The 24,342-nt window shown below is 46.3% G+C and overlaps 1 protein-coding gene across 2 annotated transcripts in view; it reads right to left on the reverse strand.

Moving 5' to 3' along the window:
* The window catches only part of LOC139234141 (casein kinase I), a 174,283-nt gene that overhangs the window by 144,343 nt on the left and 5,598 nt on the right, over positions 1-24,342 (reverse strand). Inside the window, exon 2 of one of the 2 annotated variants that reach the window (XM_070865116.1) lies at positions 16,659-17,079. The exons of the other annotated variant lie outside the window; for it this stretch is intronic. Within the exon in view, the coding sequence (XP_070721217.1) occupies positions 16,659-16,851 (193 nt within the window). The 5' untranslated portion in view covers positions 16,852-17,079. The remainder of the gene's footprint in view (positions 1-16,658; positions 17,080-24,342) is intronic. 2 annotated transcript variants of the gene reach the window in all.

Genomic DNA, 24,342 nt, shown 5'->3' on the forward strand with positions numbered 1-24,342 from the left:
TACAGTGAACAGCAGCACTCTGCAGGTATTCCGTTTCACTGCTCACCCCCAATTTCAGTTGGCAACACGAGAAAATGGAGGAGTCTCCTCACTTCAACAAATTCCAATTGCCTTTCAGGTCATTCAAGACTAAATATTTTTTTTTTAACTCTTATGTATTTGGACACCACATTCCTCATCGCTCTATCCCCCTGACCGGGCAAACATTTCGTAACATAATAGGAGCAGTAGGCGGCCCTACGGCCCCGCAAGCCTGCTCCGCCATTTAATAAGAAAATGGCTGATCATCGACCTCAACTCCACTTTCCTGCCCGATCTCCATATCCTTTGATGCCCCCTAGACCCCAAAAATCTATCGCAGTCTTGAATATATTCAGAGACTCAGCATCCACAGCCCTCTGGAGTGTCTAGAACTCTGAGCACAGTCTCCAAATTCCAAAAAGATTCCTCAACAACCAACTGAGTGAAGAAATTTCTCCTCATCTCAGTCCTAAATGGCCAACCCCTTATCCCGAGACTGTGCCCAGAGTTCTAGACACTCCAGCCAGGAGAAACAACCTCTCAGCATCTACCTTGTCAATCCCTTTTATGTTTCAATTAAATCACACCTCATTCTTCTAAACTCAAGAGTATCGGCCCATTCTATACAATCTCTCGTCACAAGACATTCCTGTCAATCCCTGCCTTTCTCTTTACCCGCGCCACTTTCTCTCCATGCATGGCCTGCTTCAATCGCATTCACTTCCAGTCTTCGTCAACCACCTGAACAGACATCTATGATAGACACATTCCTGTGCAACAGTCCTCTGCTCCATCTGCTCCATCAGTCTCCAGTGCCCTCAACAAGAGTACCCGACATATTAACTGCACAACCTGGCTTGCAAGTCATTTCTTACAAAACAGGTTTCACACATCCTCAAACACAGCAACATTGTCATTTAGAAGTCTTTGCTGAAAAGATTTACATACACGCGTCTATGCCTCATATTTATTATATATTATAGAATCAACAAACAGTACAGCGCAGTGGAAGGCCATTTCGGCCCATCGAGTCAGTGCTGGCTCTTTCGGAGAGCAATCCAGTTCATGCCACTCCCAACAGATTTTATTTTGATATTGTATAGCCAGCAGCCAGTTTTTATTTCACAGTCACTGACTTTGGAGCTTCAGGATTCATTTTTATCTGGATATCGGTGGGGGTTTGTTTTTTGGGACAACCTTAACTGTAGGATGTCACGGAATCAGCAGTCATGGGACGTGAACGAAGCGATAGAGCAGGTTCCGCTACTGGAAGCTGCATCGAAGAGTTTCTTTCCAGGCTCCTGGGTCATTAACCAAAGGTATGAGAGGGGAGAGAATCTATACGCAACCTTCAGCGGCCAAGATCATCGCAATATAGGGTTTTAATGGAACTGTAAAATAAATTGGAGGTGTGCTATAAAGATAGACTGGCATTTTTATACTGCCTTTCACGACCACCGGACGTCCCAAAGCGCTCCACAGCCAACGAAGCACTGAGTGTAGTCACTGTTGCAATGTAGAAAATACGACCAATCTGTGCACAGCAAGCTCCCACAAACAGCAACGTGACAATGACCAGACAAATCTGCCTTAGTGATGTTGATTGAGGGGTAAACATTAGCCAGGACACGGGGGAGAACCCGCCTGCTCTTCCTCGAATAGTAGCATGGGATCTTACTAGTCCACCCGAGAGAGCAGACGGGGCCTCGGTTTAACGTCGCATCTGAAAGGCGGCACCTCCGACAGTGCAGCACCTCCTCAGCACTGCACTGGGAGTGTCAGCCTAGACCTATGCGCGTCAGTCTCCGGAATGGCACTATATTGGGGTGGGGCGGGGGGGGGGGGGGGTCAATTGACAATTTCAATGCCGAGATTGATATATGTAAAGGCAAGGGTATTAAGGGTTACGGAAGCACGGCGGGTAAATGGAGATAAGATACATTTCAACCATGATCGAATTGAATGGAGGAACAGGCCCGAGGGGCTGAATGGCCTCCGCCTGGAGTTTAGAAGAATGAGAGGTGATCTTATTGAAACGTATAAGATTATGAGGGGGCTTGACAAGGTAGATGCAGAGAGGATGTTTCCCCTTGAGGGGGAATAGTTTCAGAATAAGAGGTCGCCCATTTAAAACAGATGACGAGGAATTGCTTCTCTGAGTGTCATGAATCTATGGAATTCTCTGCTCCAGAGCTGTGGAAGCTGGGGCATTGAATATATTCAAGGTGGATATAGGCAGATTTTTGAGCAATAAGGAAGTCAAGGATTATGGGGAGTGGGCAGGGAAGTGGAGTTGAGTCCATGATCAGATCAGCCATGATCTTATTGAATGGCGGAGCAGGCTCGAGGGGCCAACTGGCCTACTCCTGCTCCTAATAGTTATGTTCTCCTGTTCCTATGATCCTACAATCTAACTGAAAAGGAACAGACAGGGTAGTGGAAATATGGAACTCTCTCCCCCCCCAACTGGAACACTGCCCTTTTTGCTTTACAGATGTGTGGAAATATCAGAAACGATTAAGTTAGTTAGTCCAGACCTAGGGTCTAAAAAAACTAACAAGCTCTCTTGCACAAAAAACAAGCAGGCATTAACTTCAGGGTCAATGAAATAAGGGATGAGGTAGAGTCGTAAAACCATCAAGGAAAGTCACAGGATAATAAAGCCAAACAATGAATGCCAATTAACAAAGTTGCAGCAATTGCTAATGACCAAACAAAAGGTCAGGCTAGGAATAACAGATTGAAGACCAACGGACTGGAGGGAGTTACCCATCATCACAGGACCAGCTGTGGCCACAGCAGGAGGATGATAAGAAAGAATTCAATGGATCAAGATAATGGTCACACACGGGAAGCGAGACTCCCAACTTGGTAATAACTTTTGGAGGCGAGACACAAGTTGAGATAACAGCAGAATGTTTCTACAAGATACAGAGACAATCAGGCAATTAATAGCAGCATATATGGTTAACAAAAGGGGCAAAAAAGGTGTAAAGAGACACACAAATTTGGGCAGTCCGTAGCAAGAACCCGGGACCACCACACGACAGAAGCAGGGACCAGGGGAGCGACCCTTGAAGGAACAGTGTCAGGACCGGATTGATCACCCGGGACGTATTGGGTAACTGAGATTATGTTGAGTATTTTGAGCGGAGAGGAACACCTTTTGGAATGCCTTTCTGCAGAGTTAAAGAGTATAAGTAGTGAGTCTTACATTCTATAATTCTTCGATACAGAAGTATAACAAGTAGTGAGTCTTGTATTTTTCCTGTATTAAACGAACATTAACGATACTGTCATTTGTCTAGTGTGTAATTTGGTATTTAACTCCGGAACCGTCGCAGGCAACGACCAGCGAAATTGTCGCTTGCGCAACAAGATGAGACACAGATGTTTTGCATTTTCAACATGGTGTGTTTTTATCTCAGATTTCTCACATTGGTATTTTTTGTCCTTCTGAAAGGGGAAATGGTTTGTGTTACACCATTTAGACACGCAGTGGTTTATAATGCTTTTCCTCTCTTCACTGTCTGAAGGAGGTTGGGTTTTCGGTCATATTGATCGTTGTTGCTATGGACAGTCGGTGCCTCAGTGACTGGAGTATTGCAGTGTGGCAGTACCTACAGTACACAGTGTCAGGTACTACTTTTTTGGGAAGAGGCTTTAGTGTTGAGGATGAGTCTTTTCAACTGTCAGGGCCTAGTTGTGCACCTAAATAAGAGGGGCAATAAGACAGACTCAGCAAGAGCCCAGCAGACAGCTATAGACAGACATAACAGCCCCGGGACACAATGAGAGTGGGGAAAGACCTTAATGTTGGAGAAAAGTTGTCACAATTGGTCAGGTTTCAACTAATGCATGGCACTTTCAGCAATCTTCACAGTGTCAGCTGTGGCTCAGTGGGCAGCACCCTCGCCTCTCCAGGGACTTGAACAAATAAATCTAAGCTGACACTCCAGTGCAGTGCTGAGCGAGTGCTGCACTGTGGAAGGTGCCGTCTTTCGGATGAGACGTTAAACCGAGGCACCGTCTGCTCTCTCAGATTCCATGGAACTATTTCAAGGAAGAGCAGGGGAGTTATCCCTGGTGTCCTGGTCAATATTTATCCCTCAATCAACTTCACAAAAATAGATTATCTGGTCATTACAACATTGCGGTTTGTGGGAGCTTGCTGTGCGCAAATTGGCTGCCGCACTTCCCACATTACAACAGTGACTACACTCCAAAAGTACATCAGTGGCTGTAAAGCGCTTTGAGACGTCTGGTGGTCGTGGAAGGCACTATATAAATGCAAATCTTTATTGTTTCATCTCAAATGACAGAAGAAATTTTCTTTACTCAGAGCATGGCGAGAATGTGTAACTCGCTACCACATGTAGTTGAGGCAAATAGCACAGATGCATTTAAAGAGGAAGCTCGATAAGCACGAGAGAAAGGAATAGAAGGATATGGTGATGGGGTGTGAACACTGCCAACCGTCTAAACACAGGTCATAAGAACACAATTCGGAGCAGCAGGCCATTCAGCCCTTCGAGCCAGCTCCGCCATTCAATATCATGGCTGATCTTCCATCTCAACTCCACCTTCCCGCATTATCCCCATGTCCCTTGGTATCCAAAAAACAAAATCTCGGTCTTGAATATTCTCATCGCTGAGCATCCACAGCCCTTTGGGGAAGAGAATTCCAAAAGACAATGCTTCGAGTGAAGAAATTTCACCTCATCTCGGCTCTAAATGGTCGATCCCTTATTCTGAGAATGTGACCCCTGGTTCTAGACACCCCAGCCAGGGGAAAACATTCTCCCTGCATCTACCCAGTCAAGTCCTGTAGGAATTTTATACATTCCATTGAGATTACCTTTCATTCTTCTAAAATCTTGGGAATATAAAGACTTGCAATTATATAGCGTCTTTCACCGGACGTCTCAAAGCGCTTTACAGCCAATTAAGTATTTTTGGAGTACAGTCACTGTTGTAATGTGGGAAATGCAGCAGCCAACTTGCGCACAGCAAGCTCCCACAAACAGCAATGTGATAATGACCAGATAATCTGTTTGTTTTGATATGTTGATATGTTGATTGAGGGATAAATATTGGCCAGGACTATATAGGTCAGGATAAATGTAGGCCAATACTACTCAATCTCTCATTAGGATAACCCCCCTCCCCCAACCTCTAAACACTATTGGAATGCCGTTGAAGCACGTAAACTGTGTGCGTCAGATATGGAACACACAGCAGATTCTGAAAGCAATGTGTGAAACAAAGAACCTGTCACCATACACACTTGGCTTTGTTCCTGCTCTTCCTCCCAGTCCTTGGTCATAAGGCATGATGAGCAAGTCAAAACATCAGAGTCTACTTACGCCATTATTGTCTTGGGTTCATTTTGTGCTCTTAGGTGACATTAACTGTGGAACAAACATTTTCTAATTTCTCACACTTGCATACATCAAGCGTTCCATAATCGGTTTTAGCACAGGCTGGACCGTGAATAAACCCTCGTATTGCCCAAATCCAGTGCAGCATACCCTACTGCAATCAGTGCAAATCAACATGTACAGATAAAGCTGCAACACTGGGGAAGGCTTCCATTTAAACGGAGGTGGGTGGGGTGGCTTGACCCATCCACCTCCACGGAGGTGTGTGGAAAGATTGGCAACCACAGCTAGTTCTCTCTCTCTCTCAACACCTGACTGTCAGCTGTGGCTCAGTGGGAAGCACACTCGCATCGGAGTCAGAAGGTTGTGGGTTCAAGTCTCACTCCAGGAACTAGAGCACAAAAATCTCAGCCGACACTCCAGTGCAGTACTGAGGGAGTGCTGCGCTGTCGGGGGTGACGTCTTGCGGATGAGACGTTAAACCGAGGCCCCATCTGCTCTCGGAGGTAGACGTAAAGGATCGCACAGTACTATATGAAGAAGAGCAGGGGAGTTATCCCCGGTGTCCTGGCCAATATTGATCCCTCAATCCACATCACAAAAACAGATTATCTGGTCATCATCACATTGCAGTTTGTGGGAGCTTGCTGTGCGCAAATTGGCTGCTGCATTTTCTACATTGCAACAGTGACTACACTTGAAAGTACTTCATCGGCTATAAAGCACTTTGGTGGTCATGAAAGGCGCTATATAAATACAAGTCTGTCGGTCTTTCTTTGATGTTAGACGCTGTATAATTGCAGGCTATTGCACTGTGATACGCAGACACACCTAGACGTCAGACAAGGTACAGGGTCATGGTTTTGATAGTGGATATCCAGTCCATTAAGAGATCAGATAGTACATATTTATTGACTTTTAACTCTTCAACCAGGAGAGCGGGAGAGCGGGAGAGTGGGAGTGTTTGTGTGTTTGGCTCTGCTGTGTCCAAAGGGCTTCCCACAGACCTTTGTAAAACACCAGTGCAGACTTTACTGCCTCTACGTGTAGGGAGAGTTTTCATGCTGCAGCTGGAAAGCTATCTTAAAATTAAAGGCTACAATGGCTTAACAAAGACGCCCTGCTGCTGGTGTCAGATGTTGCCCTCTATAAATGCAGCCTGTGTGAAGCTTGTGGTACTTCAAAGATGCCAAACATTCTCAGCTGGGAGGATTCTGCATTGTAATTTACTGTGCCGACACTGTTCCTGTCAGTTAGCCAGCCCCCTGCCCAGTGGAGAGGTGGTAGCCAGGTTTAACGGTGTCAGTAGCCAATTTGTTACTCGCGTGAATGAACTGGGGCGGAGGGGGGGCAGCAATAAAGTAGAACTACAGAAGATATAAATAAATATAACGCACTGCATGCCAGTCTGTAAAATCAACATACACCCCATGAAGTGAATGGCACACCACTTAACTGCAATTCAACTACGTATGTGAGAACATTTACAGCTCATCACACCCCCACAGCCCACGTAACACTACATCTGCGACCACATGACAATTAGTCGGCCACAACTGTGGAAAGAGTAGAGAACTGGGGGAAGCAGCAGATTTGAGGCTTCATTCATTTCTGTAGCTAAGTGGAAGATTCGGTTTCAGCCTCTCCCCGTGCCTGTGCCTGCCCCTCCCCCCTCCTCGGGTTTTCAATTCGCTGTCTTTGCTTTCTCAAGCTAGAAGCGATTTGCCGAACCGGACCAGAATCTCTCTCAAACTTAATCTCCTCCATCAGCCGCCAACTTCGCAAACTCCCGAGACTTCACTGCCAGACATCACAATCTTCATATTCCTCGCTTTCTCCGTTTCTTCCTCCGATTCCAATTATACCATGGCTTTTGGTAGGACATACATCCTTTCTGCCACATCTTCTCAGTCGCCGCCATCATCTTTTTGTTCCTTTCAATTCCCAGGATGTTTATTAAATGGTACAACACTGAAGCGTAGAGGAACAAAGGGACCTTGGAGAGCATGTCCACAGATCCCTGAAGGTAGCAGGACAGGTCGCTAAGGTGGTTAAACTGTGGAATACTTGTATTTTGAGACTCGGCTAATAAAGGCAAGAGCAGGGAGGTTATGCTTGAACTGTATAAAACACTAGTTAGGCCACAGCTGGAGTACTGCGTGCAGTTCTGGTCACCACATTCCAGGAAAGATGTGATTGCACTAAAGAGGGTACAGGAGAGATTTACGAAGATGTTGCCTGGACTGGAGAATTTTAGCTATGAGGAAAGATTGGATAGGCTGGGTTTGTTTTCTTTGGAACAAAGGAGGCTGAGGGGAGACCTTATTGATGTGTATAAAATTGAGGGGCCCAGATAGAATGGATCGGACGGACCAATGTCCCTTAGCAGAGGGGTCAACAACCAGGGGGCATAGATTTAAATTAATTAGGAGGTTTAGGAGGGGCGTTAAGGGGAAATCTTTTCACCTAGAGGGTAGTGGGGGTCTGGAACTCACTGCCTGAAAGGGTGGTAGAGGCAGAAACCCTCACCATACTTTAAAAAGTACTTGGATGTGCACTTGACACGCCGTACTCTACAGGGCTACGGACCGAGAGCTGGAAAATGGGATTAGGCTGGATAGCTGTGTGTCGGCCAGCACGGACACGATGGGCCAAAATGGCCTCCTGCCGTGCTGTAAATTTCTATAATTCCAAGATTCTTTCCCCTCCCTCAAGTACTGGCCATCTTTGGATCATCACCAAATCCATGACCTTGGGCTCCCACCACAAACTCGGTACCATTTTATCCACCAAGTTCAGCCTCCTCCTCAGCCACTGCCTGACTCAACTCTTAGCAGTTTTGCCATCCTATTCGACCTACGCCGTACGCTCTCCACCTCCACAATATCAACCATCTGCTGCCAAGACACTCATCCACTAGCATCAGAACTCTGGCCATGGGGGGGGGTGGGGATGAAGAGTGCAGGGTGTTAAAGACAATTAACCACAAACACACAAAATGAATACCTACCATCAAGGCTCGTATTATGAATAATGGCCACTTGGGTAATCAGTACCCGAGGAAAGAGTCTCTGTCTTCAGGGGAGCAGAGAATATTAGCGAGTACGAAAAAGTCGTATGCACCACATTTGCGCAGAAGTCAAAGTATCACCAGAGCACTATGGCTACTAGAATTACTTAGTACTTACAGCACAGACACAGGCCACTCGGCTCAATTGGTCCATGCCAGCATTTATGCTCCACACAAGCCTCCTCCCACCCCATCTGCATATCCTTCTATTCCCTCCCCCCCCCTCCACCACCATGTGCTTATCCAGCTTTCCCTTAAAAACATCTCTGCTATTTGCCTCAACTACCCCGTGGTCGCAAGTTCCACATTCTAACCACTCTCTTGGTAAAGAAGTTTCTCCTGAATTCCTTATTGGATTTATTGACCATCTTATGTTCACTCCAGGGACTGGAGTCCAAAATAAATTAGGCTGACACTCCAGTGCAGTGCTGAGGGAGTGCTGCACTGTCTGAGGTGCTGTCATTTCGGATGAGATGTTAAATCGAGGTCCCATCTGCTCTCAGGTGGATGCAAAAGATCCCAAAGCACTATTTCGAAGAAGAGCAGGGGAGTTATCCCCGGTGTCCTAGCCAATATTTATTCCTCAATCAACGTAACAAAAACAGATTATCGGGTCATCATCACATTGCTGTTTGTGGGAGCTTGCTGTGTGCAAATTGGCTGCCGTGTCTCCCACATTACATCAGTGACTATACTCCAAAAGTATCTCATTGGCTGTAAAGCGCTTTGGGATGTCCGGTGGTCATGAAAGGCGCTATATAAATGCAAGTTTTTCTTTCTTTCTTGTGTGTCCTCTAGATTTCGACTACCCAAAAGTGGAAACATCTCTGTCTACTCTATCAAACCCCTTCATAATTTTAAAGACACCTATTAGGTTCCCCTCAGCCTTCTCTTTTCTAGTATATTTCTACTGTCTACAAGTCTGCAGCAACTCGCCACGCACAATTCAACAGCTCTCAAACCCATGGATTATGAAGCACAAGATTGTAGCAACACTATTAGTTCCAGGTTCCCCCTCCAAATACACTGCATCCTGACTTTGTTCCTACATCACTGCAGGACCAAATTCCTAAAATTCCCTACTTAACACCTTCCACCACAAAGACTACAGCGGTTCAGGAAGACAACATCCCATCTCCTTCGCAGGGCAATCAGGGATGGGTAATAGCAGCCTTGCCAACATTCTGCATATCCCAAGAACAGGCAATGACAATTCTCCAACAAGCGAGAGTCTAACCACCGCCCCTTGACATTCAACGGCATTACCATCGCCGAATCCCCCGCCATCAACATCCTGGGGGTCACCATTTACCAGAAACTTAACGGGACCAGCCACATATATACTGTGGCTACAAGAGCAGGTCAGAGGCTGGGTAATCTGGCGAGTGGCTCACCTCCTGACTCCCAAAGCCTTTCCACCATCTACAAGGCACAAGTCAGGAGTGTGATGGAATACTCTCCACTTGCCTGGATGAGTGCAGCTCCAACAACAGTGAAGTATCTCGACACCATCCAGGACAAAGCAGCCAGCTTGATTGGCAACCCATCCCCCACCTTCAACATTCACTCCCTCCACCACCGGCGCACCGTGGCTGCAGTGTGCACCATCTACAAGATGCACTGCAGCAACTCGCCAAGGCTTCTTCGGCAGCTCCTCCCAAACTCGCGACCTCTACCACCTAGGTGGTCAAGGGCAGCAGGCGCATGGGAACACCATCACCTCCACGTTCCCCTCCAAGTCACACACTGTCCTGACTTGGAAGTATATTGCCATTCCTTTGTCGGGGTCAAAATCCTGGAACTCCCTCCCTAACAGCACTGTGGGAGCACCTTCACCACACAGACTGTCGTGGTTCAAGAGGCAGCTTACCACCATTTGCTCAAGGGCAATTAGGGATGGGCAATAAATGCCGGCCTTGCCAGCGACGCCCACATCCCAGGAACAATTTTTTTTTTAATTCCAAGAACATTGAAGAGAAGCAAGACTGTGCTGCATACTTCAAATTAATTGCACTTCACATACAAAGAATGTCCCAGTGTATTATACTTGATTTGTACAATAGACAACACTTTCTGCTTCGCAAACAATTTTTGGTCCTTCTTACTCCTACAAACATTTATGCCTGGAAATCCTGTATGGAGTGTCTACGGACCCGGGAAGGCATCGGAAAAGCCGGTTTTCAGCACACAATGCGCATGCGCTGAAATGCGGCTTTTCCGATGTCAAGCTGGAGCTCGACAGATCCAATGCATCTCGGGAGCAAGGACATTTGCAAGGGCAAGATTGCGGGATTTACCCATCTCTTGCCCAGCAAATGTCCTCAAAACTCTTGCGCCTCATAAAAGCAGGCGCATAGCCTACTGTTACAGGCATAAGAGTTTTAAAACATTCAAAAATATAATTTAATTAAATTTAAAAATCCACTTTATTAAAAACACTGCCCACTAAGGTAAGTTTATTTTTAACCCTAATTACAAAACTTTTATTTTTTTAAATCAGAAAAATATATTTTCCTAAGATATTTATTAACTTTAATTTCAATTAATTTTAATTATGTGAGGTGTGTTTTTTATTTTTTTATTATGGTGTTTAGTGGGTTTGTTTTTTTTCTCATTAATAGCAATGAGAACTGGTAGATAGAGTTCCCGTTGCTATTAATGAGAATGCTGTGGAATACTGTACCTGATTGGCTGAGCGGTCACACGTGACTGCACCTTCTGCGTGGGAGCCTGGAGGACGGGAGCACGCTCTGCAGCGCGGGAAGAGAAGGTCTCCCCACCGCAATCCCACGCTCCTCCGGGACCACCAGGTACTTGTGTAGAAATGTTTCCGGTCGGAGGCATCCACCTGCTGGAAGCCTCTGACCGCAATTTCTGGGCCAGTATTTCTCTACTTTTTGTAGACATAAAAATATTCTCAATTGCCCTGGAGATTGGGCTGGCTCACACCGACAGATCCTTAAGCTGCCCGTTCACTGAAATGCTTTGCCTCGCTGCCCCTCCATTGCTCTCTCCACAGCAGTGCAAAGGCCACACAGAGTCAGCAACAAATTAAATGCAATCCAACCCAGATTTCCATACCAGTAAATAATTCATTGAATAATATTCGGGATTGTGATGAAACACAAGTGAACATTGCTTCATCTCTACATTACACAGGCTGGTCCTCAATATTAGTGCTTTTAGTGCAGTAAAATGTCCGAAGGCGTTTCATAGGAGCAGCATCAGACATCATTTGACACTGAGCCACACGAGACATTGGGATTGCTGACCAAAAGCTTGGTCAAAGAGGTAAGTTAGTGAGAAACACTGCATGTCTGTTGCTTTCCCTTTCCAGTAACAGACACAAATGGCAGCCACTGTACAGTACCCAACAGGATGGTTTTGACAGGTGCCAAGTCGGGTGCAATAAAGTGAAGCTGAAACTGGGAATGTCACCTGCGTGTCCTCTACTTCAACATTGAGGAAGCCTGTAAAATATGAACCTTTACAGCACTGAATTCCTCCAGCTCTAATTCATGTGTCACACATCGGAGATAAAAATGCTTCCCTAGCTAACACTGTAAACTCACTGATGCTTACAGTATCCTGCTGCATAATCGCTGCGATGGAAAGGTTCTGCACGGCTTGAATTTATTTGAGGTGGGGCCAAAAAGAGCCCGAGAAGGGGGGAGGGAGTGGGGGGGGGGGAAGAGAGAGAGACAGAGCCCGAGAAAGTGGGGGGGAGACAGAGAGAGAGAGAGAGAGAGACAGAGACTTGGATTTATATAGCGCCTTTCACGACTACCGGATGTCTCAATGCACTTCACAGGCAATTAAATACTTTTGGAGTGTAGTCGCTGTTGTAATGTGGGAAACGTGGCAACCAATTTGCGCACAGCAAGCTCCCACAATTAGCAATGTGATAACGACCAGATAATCTGTTTTTATTATGTTGATTGAGGGATAAATATTGGCCTGGACACTGGGGAGAACACCACTGCTCTTCGAAATAGTGCCATGGGGCCTCAGTTTAACATCTCATCCGAAAAACTTGCTAAAAGCTATTGGGAGCGGGATTATGAAAGGAGGGCAGAGGTTAAGGCCAGTGAAAGGAAGGAAGTAAATGTTTTTAAGCTGACCTCTTCACTTTTGTTGCACTGGTCCTGCAGAAATATCTGTTGGTGGGTTCCCAATACCCACATCTCTTCAGCTTGGAGGCAATTTTTGTCTGATTACAGTCTTGCAAAGTACCTGGGAATGTTTTCCGATGTGAAAGACGCAATATAAATGCAAGTTGGTTTTTTTTCCATTGCCTATAAAGACGACTTATATTTGTATAACGTCTTTCAAGATCTCAGGGCCTCCCAAAGCGCTCTACAGCCAATGAAGTACTTTTGAAATGTAGTCACTGTTGTAATGTAGGAAATGCACAGCCAATTTGCACACAGCAAGCTCCCGCAAACAGCCATGTGATAATGTTGAGATCATGTGTTTTTTTTTAGTAATGTTGGCTGAGGGATAAATATTGGCCAGAACACCACCGTCTATTCTTCTTCGAACTTGTGCCATGGAATCTTTTACGATCACCCGAGGGGGCAGACAGTGACTCAGCACTCCCTCAGCACTATACTGAAGTGTCGGCCTAGATTTGTGCTCAAGTTTCTGGAGTGGGACTTGAACCCGCAACCTTCTGACTCAGAGGTGAGGGTGCTACCCACTGTTATATGTTGCACACTTTGATTTGCCATTGTTCTGTATTGTCAAAATGCTAAAAATATAGTGTCTTTTGCAGAGCTGGATACAAAAATTGCACAAATTCCCAAAATGATGCAAATACTTCAAAAATCGAGTCTTGGGATTCTACAATACATTTGTGTAACAAGATATACATATATGAATTATATGGAAGCACAAGACAGCCGTTTTAAAAACAGGTTTAATTTAAAATAGTACACGTTTCCTTGGTGCGTCAGTCGTGGCTCAGTGGGCAGCACTCTCGCCTGCGAGTCAGAAGGTTGTGGGTTCCAGACCCACTCCAGAGACTTACACAGATATACGGCACAGAAATAGGCCATGCCAGCGTTTATGCTGCACTTGAGCCTCCTCCCGTCTTTCCTCTATCAGCATAACCCTCTATTCCCTTCATTAATGCTATTCACCTCAACCACTCCCTGTGGCAGCGAGTTCCACATTTTCACCACTCTCTGGGTAGAGGTTTCTTCTGAATCCCTATTGGATTTCTTGGTGACAATTTTATATTGATTGTCTTTAGTTATGCTCTTCCCCACAAGTAGAAATATTCTCTCTGTATCCACTCTTTCAAAGCCATTCATAACTTTAAATATCTCTATTAGGTCACACCTCAGCCTTCTTTTCCCCCTCCCCCCCTCGAGAAAAGAGACGAGCACAAAAATCTAGGCTGACACTCCCAGTACAGTGCTGAGGGAGTGTCTTTTGGATAAGACGTTAAACCAAGGCTCTTTCTACTCTCAGGTGGATGTAAAAAATCCCATGGCACTATATCGAAGAGGAGAGTTATGCCCGGTATCCTGGCCAATATTTACCCTCAATCACCACCACAAAAAAACAATCTAGTTATTATCACATTGCTGTTTGTGGAAGTTTGCTGTGCGTAAATTGGCTGCTGCGTTTCCTACATTACAAAAGTGACAACATTTCAAAAGTACTTCATTGGCTGTAAAGCGCTTTGGTCCTGAGATAGTGAAAGGTGCTATATATATGCATATCTTATGTAAGAAACAAAAACAAAGTCCAGAAAAACTTACTCTAAAAAGGGAGCTGGCATTTAACAGCAAGGTAACACAACACAGCTGCTGGTTCCAGTCTTGATCTAAACAAATACCCAATTATTTATGGCTATAAAAGCTAGCTAGGTGTGCCACCTAATTACAGGGCCCAAACCTCCTCCCTCCAAAAGATACTCTGATCCACCAATAGAAACAAGAGTCAATAAAGCTGGTGGTTGCACACATTTTACTGAAGCAAAAAGGTGAGGTAACACATGTTTGAATTGAATTAAAGGTTGGATCTCTGTGGTCCGGCACCCTCAGGACCTGACCGGTGCCGAAACAGAATTTTCCGAACCATGGGAGGTCAGTATATGACTAGCATAAGCCTAGCCTAACAGGTTCCCATAGGATGCTGCTCACCGCTCTCCTGAACCAAAAGAGCTAAATAATAGCTCAGAACACCGAGAGCCAGGACTGCCGGCCGGACGAAAACAAACTCTGCGTTAGCGTGGGAAACCGGGCGCCACCCACGCAATGCGGCAGTTCTACAAACTAATGCCGGATCAGAGAGTCCCAGACCAGAGAGGTTCAACCTGTACTTAGAATGTACAACACAGAGGAGGCCATTTGGCCCAACAGGTCCATGCAGGTGTTTATGCTCCACACGAGCCTTCTCCCACCCCTCTTCGTCTTATCCCATCAGCATTACCTTCTATTCCTTTCTCCCTCATGTATTGGTTTAGCTTCCTCATTTAGTGGGCTGCCTTCTCGAAGTGTTGATGGTAAAAGCACCATAATGGAGGGCAAAGCAGCAGTGCCACACACTGGAGCTGCCCCACAGACTGGAGGCACACGGTCGCGCCTGAAATTACCTGTACACAAGGTTCCTTTGCTTTCATGTTATTCCCTCCCACGATCAGTTACTTTCTTTGTAACTTCCACCCGTTTGCCTATTACTCCCGATGTAGCTCCCGATGTGCCAGCTGTGGCTCAGTGGGCAGCACTCTCGCCTGCGAGTCAGAAGGTTGTGGGTTCAAGTCCCACTCCAGGAACTTGAGCACACAAAATCTAGGCTGACACTCCGGGGTGTAGTGCTGAGGGAGACATTTTGGATGAGACATTAAACCGAGGACCCGTCTGCCCTCTCAGGTGGACGTAAAAGATCCCATGGCCACGATTTCGAAGAAATCCCTCAATCAACAGAACAAAAACAGATGATCTGGTCATTATCACATGGCTGTTTGCAGGAGCTTGCTGTGTGCAAGTTGGCTGCCGCGTTTCCCACATTACAACAGCGACCACACTTCAAAAGTACTTCATTGGCGGTAAAGTGAGATGTCCAGTGGTTATGAAAGACGTTATATAAATGCAAGTCTTTCTTTCATACCGTTCCCAATGGGTATCAGTCGGAAGCAGAGGTAGAGATCTGGTCACCAGCCTAGCCTCACAGCCAGGAGGTAGTTGAGAGGTCAAGAACGAGGGGCCACAGCGACAAGATTAAATGCGAGAGATTTAGGAGAGGGTAGGAGAGTTGTGAGGCTGTGGAATTCACTTCCAGGGTTAGAGGTTGAGGCAGAAACCACGTCAATATACATGATTAGATTAGATTGGATTGGTGGATGAAGGAGACGGAAGGGTAATTCTGGAGGGGGGACTTGAACCCACAAGGCTAGAGATCTACCACTGAGTCACTGTAAACAGAACGCTAACGATGGGCGTGAACAACTTTCATTTGAACAGTTCCTTTAGACATAAAGGGATGCCCCCAATCGCTTCATAGAAGGATGCGGGGAACTCGACAGCAAGCTAGGAACCTATTAGGAAAGGGTAACTAAAAGCTCCAATGGAGCATAAACGCCAGCATGGGCTGGTTGGGCCGTATATCCGATGTAAAAGCGTCGCTGCAAAAAGGTTTTCAAATGTTTTAGGGAGGGAGCTCCGGAGATTGGGCCTAGGTGCTAAAGGTTCTGTCCCCTTAGTGTGTTAAAGGTGAGACGTCTAGCAGGTCAGAAGAATGACGCATGTAAAATGTGCTATGGGGCTGCAGGAGCTTACAGAGGAACACTTTGAAAGGAGTCGCCCATGCCAGTCCCACAAACCCCCTGGCGGGGGGGGGGGTCACTGGCAGAGGTCCACGTCGCCAACCTCACCCCTTCCCTCAGTAGCAGAAGTTGTGCATCATAGAATAATTCCAGGAAAGTGGCAAAAAAAATCAAAGCGGAAAGGCTCAAAAAATAAATCATAATGGGGCACAAAAGTAAATCCCTGAGTAAATCTTCCCATTCACCAAGTTCCTATGAAGAGGGCTGTGCTGCACAGTCAAGCTAGCCAACAGCTCAAGGTCATGGATGGCAGCCTATTTGGATTCTGGTCAGTATTTTGCTAATTAGCTGGTTGTGGAACTGCAAGGAGCCAAGAAAATATCGAAAGGAGCAATGACGGAGCTGCCCTTACCTAATCGAAGTTCGCCAAAGTTCCCGCAGCCAATCTTCTTGCCAACCCTGAAGTTGGGCCCCACCATGAGGACCCCAGACTGGTTGGAGCTGGGGCGAGTGCCATGCGGACTCCGGTTCGTCGGCTTGCTAGACCGTCGAGCATCGTCCACTTTCTCCTTCTCTCGCTCTCTGCTTGTGCGACTAGAATCCATAGCGGGCAGACGCTCGCTGCCGATCGGAGGAAGTCCAGAGCACTTGCGCTGAAGGCGCCGACCTGGTGGGCAACGCTGAGTCCGTAAGTACAGTCAGAGGTGGTCATTGAAAAGCATGGCTGCCTTCAGATCCGATAGCCGGCCATCCCCTTATCGCCAGGAAAACAAATTAATTGCTTCCGTCCTCATGGGTGCTTCTCATTCACATTGGCGGTGTAAAAGTGAACTCTGAAAAACAAATTATATTCATTCATAATTCCTCATTCAACTGAAGTATTAAATTGAATCCACATTCTGTTTAGGTGATCCATTTTATAGAACATTCACACACATTCTTACAAAAGCAAACTGCAGATGCTGGAATCTGACAAAAACAGAAAATGCTGACCTGCTGAGATTTCCAGCCAGTTGTGTTTTTATTTCGCACATTTTTTATACATCCAGACCAATTATTCTTACTTAGTCAAGTGTCGGTTCTCATTAGACAACCGTGCAGTGATTACATCAGAATCTCAATGCCGACTAGTAGATCTGCTGTGGCATTGCTCAGGGTGAGCAAGAGGATAGGTTAAAGTTGTATCATCTAAAGTGTGCCGTCTGAAATGTGACGGGAAGTAATCGTGACGTACACAGGAAGTAAAACTGATCAGAAAAGACTGAGCAGTCTGGGGCTCTGTTCGCTACAACAACAACTTGTATTTATATAGCACCTTTAACAAGTCCCATAAGGTGAAATTAGCACAGGTGACCAAAAGCTTTGTCAAAGAGGTAGGCTTTGAGGAGCGTCGTGAAGGAGGAGGGGTAGGGAGGCGGAGAGGTGTAGGCAGGGAGTTCCAGAGCTTGGGGCCCAGGCAACAGAAGGCACGGCCACCAATGGTTGAGCAATTATAATCAGGGGTGCTCAGAGAATTAGAGGAGCGCAGACATCTCGGGGGGGGGGGGGGGGGGTTGTGAGGCTGGAGGAGATTACAGAGATAGGGAGGGGTGAGGTCATGGAGGGATTTGAAGACAAGGATGAGACTTTTGAAAGAGAAAGAGAGAGAAGGCTGAGTGATGACCTGATCGAGGTTTTTAATATTATGAAAGAGTTTGATAGGGTAAATGTAGAGAAGAGATATTTCCACTTGTGGGAGAAGACCAAAACTAGGGGCCATAAATATAAGATAGTCAGTAATAAATCCAATCGGGAATTCAGGAGAAACCCCTTTACCCAGAGAGTGGTGAGAATGTGGAACTTGCCACCACATGGAGTGGTTGAGGCAAGTAGCATAGATGCATTTCAGGGGAAGCTCGGTAAATACCCGAGTGAGAAAGGAATAGGATATGTTGCTAAGGCGAGATAAAGTAAAGCGAGAAGAGACTCGTGTGGAGAATAAATACTGGCATGAACTCAGGAAATGCAAGCTTTAAGCAATAATTGGTCACAACATTGGAGGCACGCCTGTCATTTACATTCCCCACAAGATCCACTACCAGGAAGGGATGGGTTTCAAACTAGAATAATAATTCAGGGACTTCAGAAGGTACTTTTATTCGTAATAAATGTTTCGTGCTATAATCGGAACAAGCCTTTGGCTTAGGTGATAATATTCAGAGTCAGAAAGTGCAGTGTTCGCTCAGAAGGTGCAGACCCCTCAGGCCATCTCGCTTCAGTCATGGCAAAATCTGGGTTGAGATCCAATGGGAATCGGTGGGTGTGGGTAGCCACTCCATCATCTTGTGAGTTGCGGGAGCCCACAACAACCCTTCCACAGTAAAGAATTAACCACTCTATGGGCTGGTATAAAGATGGTTACGGCTATAGAAGGAGCGTTCATGTCTTAGCCGAATAATCAGCCAGCAAATCCTTGCACCACTTCTCACTATTCTCCAAGATATGAAAACATGATCCCATCAGATAGTTTAGATGATGCTCGAATCTCGTAAATTTTCTCCCAGGCATTCATTACTCTCACTATATCTTACAAAATGACTCAATGTTGCTGTGGGACTATGAGTGGTAGGGTTGACTTGTCACGAGATACATTTTGCCACTCCCAACCAGACAATCCTGCCCATGGTGACACCATCCAAATTAACATCAGCCATCGCAACTGTAGAGCAATCATGTACCCCTTTATCCAGAAGAGTGTCTGTGACCACCCCATCCACGACTTTAAATATTCACTCCCTCCACCACCGGCGCACCGTGGCTGCAGTGTGCACCATCTACAAAATGCACTGCAGCAACTTGCCAAGGCTTCTTCAACAGCAACTCCCAAACCCGCAACCTCCAACACCAAGGACAACAAGGGCAGCAGGCGTATGGAACACCATCACCTCCACGTTCCCGTCCAAGTCACACACCATCCTGACTTGGAAATATATCGGCCGTTCCTTCATCATCGCTGAGTCACAATCCTGGAACTCCCTCCCTAACAGCCCTGTGGGAGCACCTTCACCACACAGACTGCAGCGGTTCAAGAAGGCCACCTTCTCAAGGGCAATTAGTGATGGGCAATAAATGCTGGTCTTGCCAGCGACGCCTACATCCCACAAATAAAAAAAGTCAAGATCATAACTGAACTCAGTAAAAGGGGATTTTCTTTCCGCGAGAAGTATTGGGTACAAGCAGTATCTGCAACGCTGTAATTACTGACAGAATGGCTTCTGTTTTCAATGTTCTCCATATAAATCAAGATGAACTGCAGCCAGCTAATTGTCACTGAAAAATAATGGGGCATTCTTCACAGCAGAAACGTTAAATACCGCCACAAATCAGCCAGCGACAGCCCCCGGACCATCTGGAAGGAAAATGCACCAAAGTAACATGGAACTACGCTGACCACACTCTGCCAAGCCATCAGTAAAGCTCAGGCTGCTACTGTGGTAATGTAGTGTCCCACCTCGGGTGGTTGGGCTTGGCAAGGGAAGTATTCGTCAGTTCATAAATAAGAGGCTGCCTCGCAAGTTCCAGAGTACGGGAAAGGAAGCTTCTGAAAGCTCAGCTCCCGGTGACACTTCCGAAACAACACCAGACTCGTTTTACGCAGCAACCTATCCACGTCTAACATTTAGTTGAGAAATGAGAGGGCTCTTCATTGAACAATAAAACGGGCAAGACAGTCTCCCGCTGCCCCCACCTGACTTATTTCAAAAGAGTTGCATTTCTATAGCGCCGTTCACAACCCAAGGATACCCATAGAGCTTTTAAAAAGACTTGCATTTATATAGCGCCTTTCAAGACCACTGGATGTCTCAAAGCGCTTTACAGCCAATAAACACTTTTGAAGTGTAGTCACTGTTGTAGGAAACACAGCAGCCAACTTGCGCACAGCAAGCTCCCACAAACTGAGATAATGACCAGATAATCTGTTTTTGTTATGCTGATTGAGGCATAAATATTAGCCAGGTCACCGGGGAGAACTCCCCTGCTCTTCTTCGAAATAATGCCACGGGATCTTTTCCATCCACCCGAGAGCACGGACAGGGCCTCAGTTTAGCGTCTCATCCGAAAGACGGCACCTTCGACAGTGCAGCACTCGCTCAGCGCCACACTGGAGTGTCAGCCTAGATTTATATGCTCAAGTCCCTGGAGTAGGACCTGAACTCACAACCTTGTGACCGAGAGTGCTGCCCACTGAGCTACAGCTGACACGGCTAATGGAGTATTTTTGAAGTGCAGTCGCTGTTATAAAGTAAAAAATGCAGCAGCCAATTTGCGCAGATCAAGGTCCCACAAAAAGCAATGTGATTCGGACCAGATTATGTGTTTTAGCGATGTTGATTGAGGGATAAATATTGGCCACAACAAGGGGATAACTCCCTTGCTCTTTGAAATAAAGCAGGTCGTCTCAGCCTTGCCGCTGCTTCAACCTTTTCAGTGACTTGTTAATTGCACTCTCAAATCATTAAAACCAAACCATATGGAATACGAACCATATGCAAGTCAGAAGATTGTGGGTTCAAGTCCCACTCCAAGGACTTCAGCACATAAATCTAGGCTGACACTCCAGTGCAGTGCTGAGGGAGTGCTGCACTGTTGGAGGTGCCGTCTTTCGGATGAGACATTAAACCGAGGCCCTGTTTGCTCTCAAACAGTTTATCTGGTCATTATCACATCGCTTTTTATGGGACCTTGTTGTGCACAAGTTGGCTGCCACGTTTCCCACATTCATCACCACCATAGAGGGTCCCTCTTATCGAGGATGACTGGTTTCCACACCAAAAAAGGATGAGTTCACAGGTGTTTCAATGAAGGACCCAATATTCCAGGTCCCGAACTGCATATTGAAGGGTGGAAGATGTGTGTGGATTTTTTTTTTTAAAAACGTGCGGTGGCTGTTGCACACCAGCCACCACACGGGCTTGACAGAGCTAGGTCTTGGTCCAGTGGCAAGGATTAACCAAGACGACTGGAGACCAGCTCTGCTGCACGGACCTAGTGCGCGCACATATCGCAGTGTGGGCTGGTCCGTGCTGCCCCTGGGCCCTAAACTCACGCTGTTCCATGATCACTTTACAACAGTGACTACACTCCAAAAGTACTTCATTGACTATAAAGCGCTGAGACATCCGGTGGTTGTGAAATGAACTATATCAATGCAAGTCGTTCTTTTACTGTAGCCCAGCTCCATTTAAGAGGTGTGCTTTACTCCCAGACAGCAGCTGGAGATGCTGCAGCAAAATACAGAGCCAAGTTTTAAGATAATGAAATGTAGCAAGCAGTCAGAACACACAAGAATTTTCTACGTTCCAATGTTCACCGTCATCCAAAGGCTCGGACTCAAACTGGGTGCTGGTGTCAACTGCTCTCTTGCAACAAACCCAAATGGTCAATTTTCAATGTGGGAACCTATTCAGAGCGTCAAGTCAACTATTCAACCTAGGCAGGAGTCTGCTTTTGACCCACATTCACTTTATAGCAGTGGTCATGGGGCAATGCTCTGGAGTGGGGAATACTGGTCTTTCGCCCCTCCTTCGCCCAAATTAAATGGAAACATCCCATTGCCATCCCAGGCACCTCATGTATGGATGATTCCCATATTGATCTTGTTACAACTTGTATTTATTTAGCGCCTTTAACGTAGTGAAACGTCCCAAGGCGCTTCACAGGAGTATTAGGAGATAAAAAAAATTTGACACTGTGCCGCATAAGTAGAAATTAGCGCAGGTGACCAAAAGCTTGGAATGTTAAAAGGAGCATCTTGAAGGAAGAGAGAGATGTAGAGGCGGCGAAGTTTAGGCAGGGAGTTCCAGAGCTTGGGGCCCAGGCAACAGAAGGCACGGCCACCAATGGTGGAGCGATTACAATCAGGGATGCTCAAGAGGGCAGAATTAGAGGAGCGCAGATATCTCGGGAAGGTTGTGGGGCTGGAGGAGATTAGAGATAGGGAGGGGTGATGCCATGGAGGGCTTCGTAAACAAGAATGATCATTTTAAAATCAAGCCCTTGCTTAACCGGTAGCCAATGCAGCGAGCACAGGGGTGATGGGTGAGCAGGACTTGGTGCAAGTTAGGTCAAAGGCAGCCAACGATGAGGATGAACTCTAGTTTAGCTATGGCAGAACGTGGGAGGCCAGCCAGGAGTGCATTGGAAAAGTCTAGAGGTAACAAAGGCATGAATGAGGGTTTCAGCAGATGATGAGCTGAGGCAGGGATGGAGATGGGATACAAGGTGGAAATAGGCAGTCTATGGCGTGGATATGTGGACAGAATCTCACTGCAGAGTCAAATATGACACCACGGTTGCAAACAGTATAATTTAGCTTCAGACAGATGCTAGGCAGAGGGTTGGAGTTGGTGGCTAAGGAACGCAGTTTGTGGCGGAGACCTAAAACAATAGCTTCGGTCTTCCCAATATTTAATTGGAGAAAGTTACTGCTCATCCAGAACTGGGTAGCAGACAGGCAGCCTGACAACTTAGAGACTACTAGCGGGCTTCTAAATTCTGTCGGGTATGTGCAGCTTAACTGCAATTCAACTGTTGAGTTCAGAAGACATCATAAGCTCAGTAGAGCAAAGAAAGGATGGTTTGGGGACTCAATGTGAACCAGAAATGGAATTACCTTATTAGAAAGAAGAAGAGGTATACACAAGGATATATAAAACATAAAGCAAGACTAACGAAGGGTAAAATTAGTCCTGAAATTACATGGAGACCACAGGAAGATCGGTGAGTCAGACGATCACCATCACAGGATACATTTGAGGTGTAACACTAGAGCTGCGGAGGCTGCGAGCTACAGTGATTACACCAGTTTGTGGTTTCACAGCTTCAAAAAAGGACAGAGGCAGCCAAGCATTCTTTTCATTGCCACGACACTTTCACACGTTCAATGACATCAAAGGGCAGGGGCTGCTTTACAGGTGAGGTCCGCAAAGTAGCAATAAAGAACGAGAGAGAAAGGACTGGCGTTCATGCAGCACATTTCCTGACCTCCGGACACCTCAAAGCGCCTCAGCCACTGAAAAACATCTCGGCGCAGTCACTGTTCTAATGTAGGAAGCGCGGAAGTGGTTCGTGCACAGCAAGCTCCCACAAACAGCAATGACATAATTGATGAGATAATCTGTTTTAGTGATGTTGGTGGAGGGATAAATCTTGGCCAGGACACCAGGAAGAACTCCTCTGCTCTTTGAATAGTGCCGTGGGATCATTTACATCCATCTGAGGGGGCAGACGGGGCCTCGGTTTAACATCTCAGCCGAAAGGCAGCACCTCCAACAGTGCAGCACTCCCTCAGCACTGCAATGGAGTGTCAGCCTAGAGAATATGCTCAAATCTTTGGAGTGGGACTTGAATCTACGACCTTCTGACTCTAGAGGCGATAGCGCCAAGGCGGACATCTGAAACACACATTACTCCCACCACAGCTGCAATATGCATTTATATCTCACCTTTAACACGCAACAACGTCCCACACAACTTCGCAGAGGTGTTGGGAAAAATAGATGCCAAGCCAAAAGGTTGATTTAGGAGAGATGACCAAATGTTTGGTCAAAGAGGTTGGCTTTAAGTGGAGGAGGACGGAGGTGGGGGGGGGAGTGAGAATGCAATTCCAGAGAGAGCAAGAGCCAGGTAACTGAGGGCACCTCCAGAATCATGCTCAGCATTATATGCAACAGCCTGATATCAGGTAGATACAGCTGCCATCTTGGTACTTTGGGGAGGCCAATGGTTAGTTTAAGGCTCCCATTAGCCACTAAACTGCTTCCTTACTGCAGCTCAGTTACTTTAACAGCATCAATAACATACTTGGCCACGACCCACAAAATTAGCAAGTGTCTTCACAATTAATTCACGATGATCACATGCCCTCTCAGTCTGGGGTAGGGGGAAATCTGCACGGGCCATGCCACAGAAACGACTGCAAGTTAGCTCAAATACCATAACTGTGATTTAAAGCGGTTCTCTGGGGTTTGCATATTGTACGACGATCTGCGGATTATACTGATGAGCTGGCGGATTAGTTCACAATAAATATTTAACACGGCATTATCAGGGAGGAA

Source organism: Pristiophorus japonicus, chromosome 21 (genome assembly GCF_044704955.1).
Source record: "Pristiophorus japonicus isolate sPriJap1 chromosome 21, sPriJap1.hap1, whole genome shotgun sequence".
Taxonomy (NCBI): domain Eukaryota; kingdom Metazoa; phylum Chordata; class Chondrichthyes; family Pristiophoridae; genus Pristiophorus; species Pristiophorus japonicus.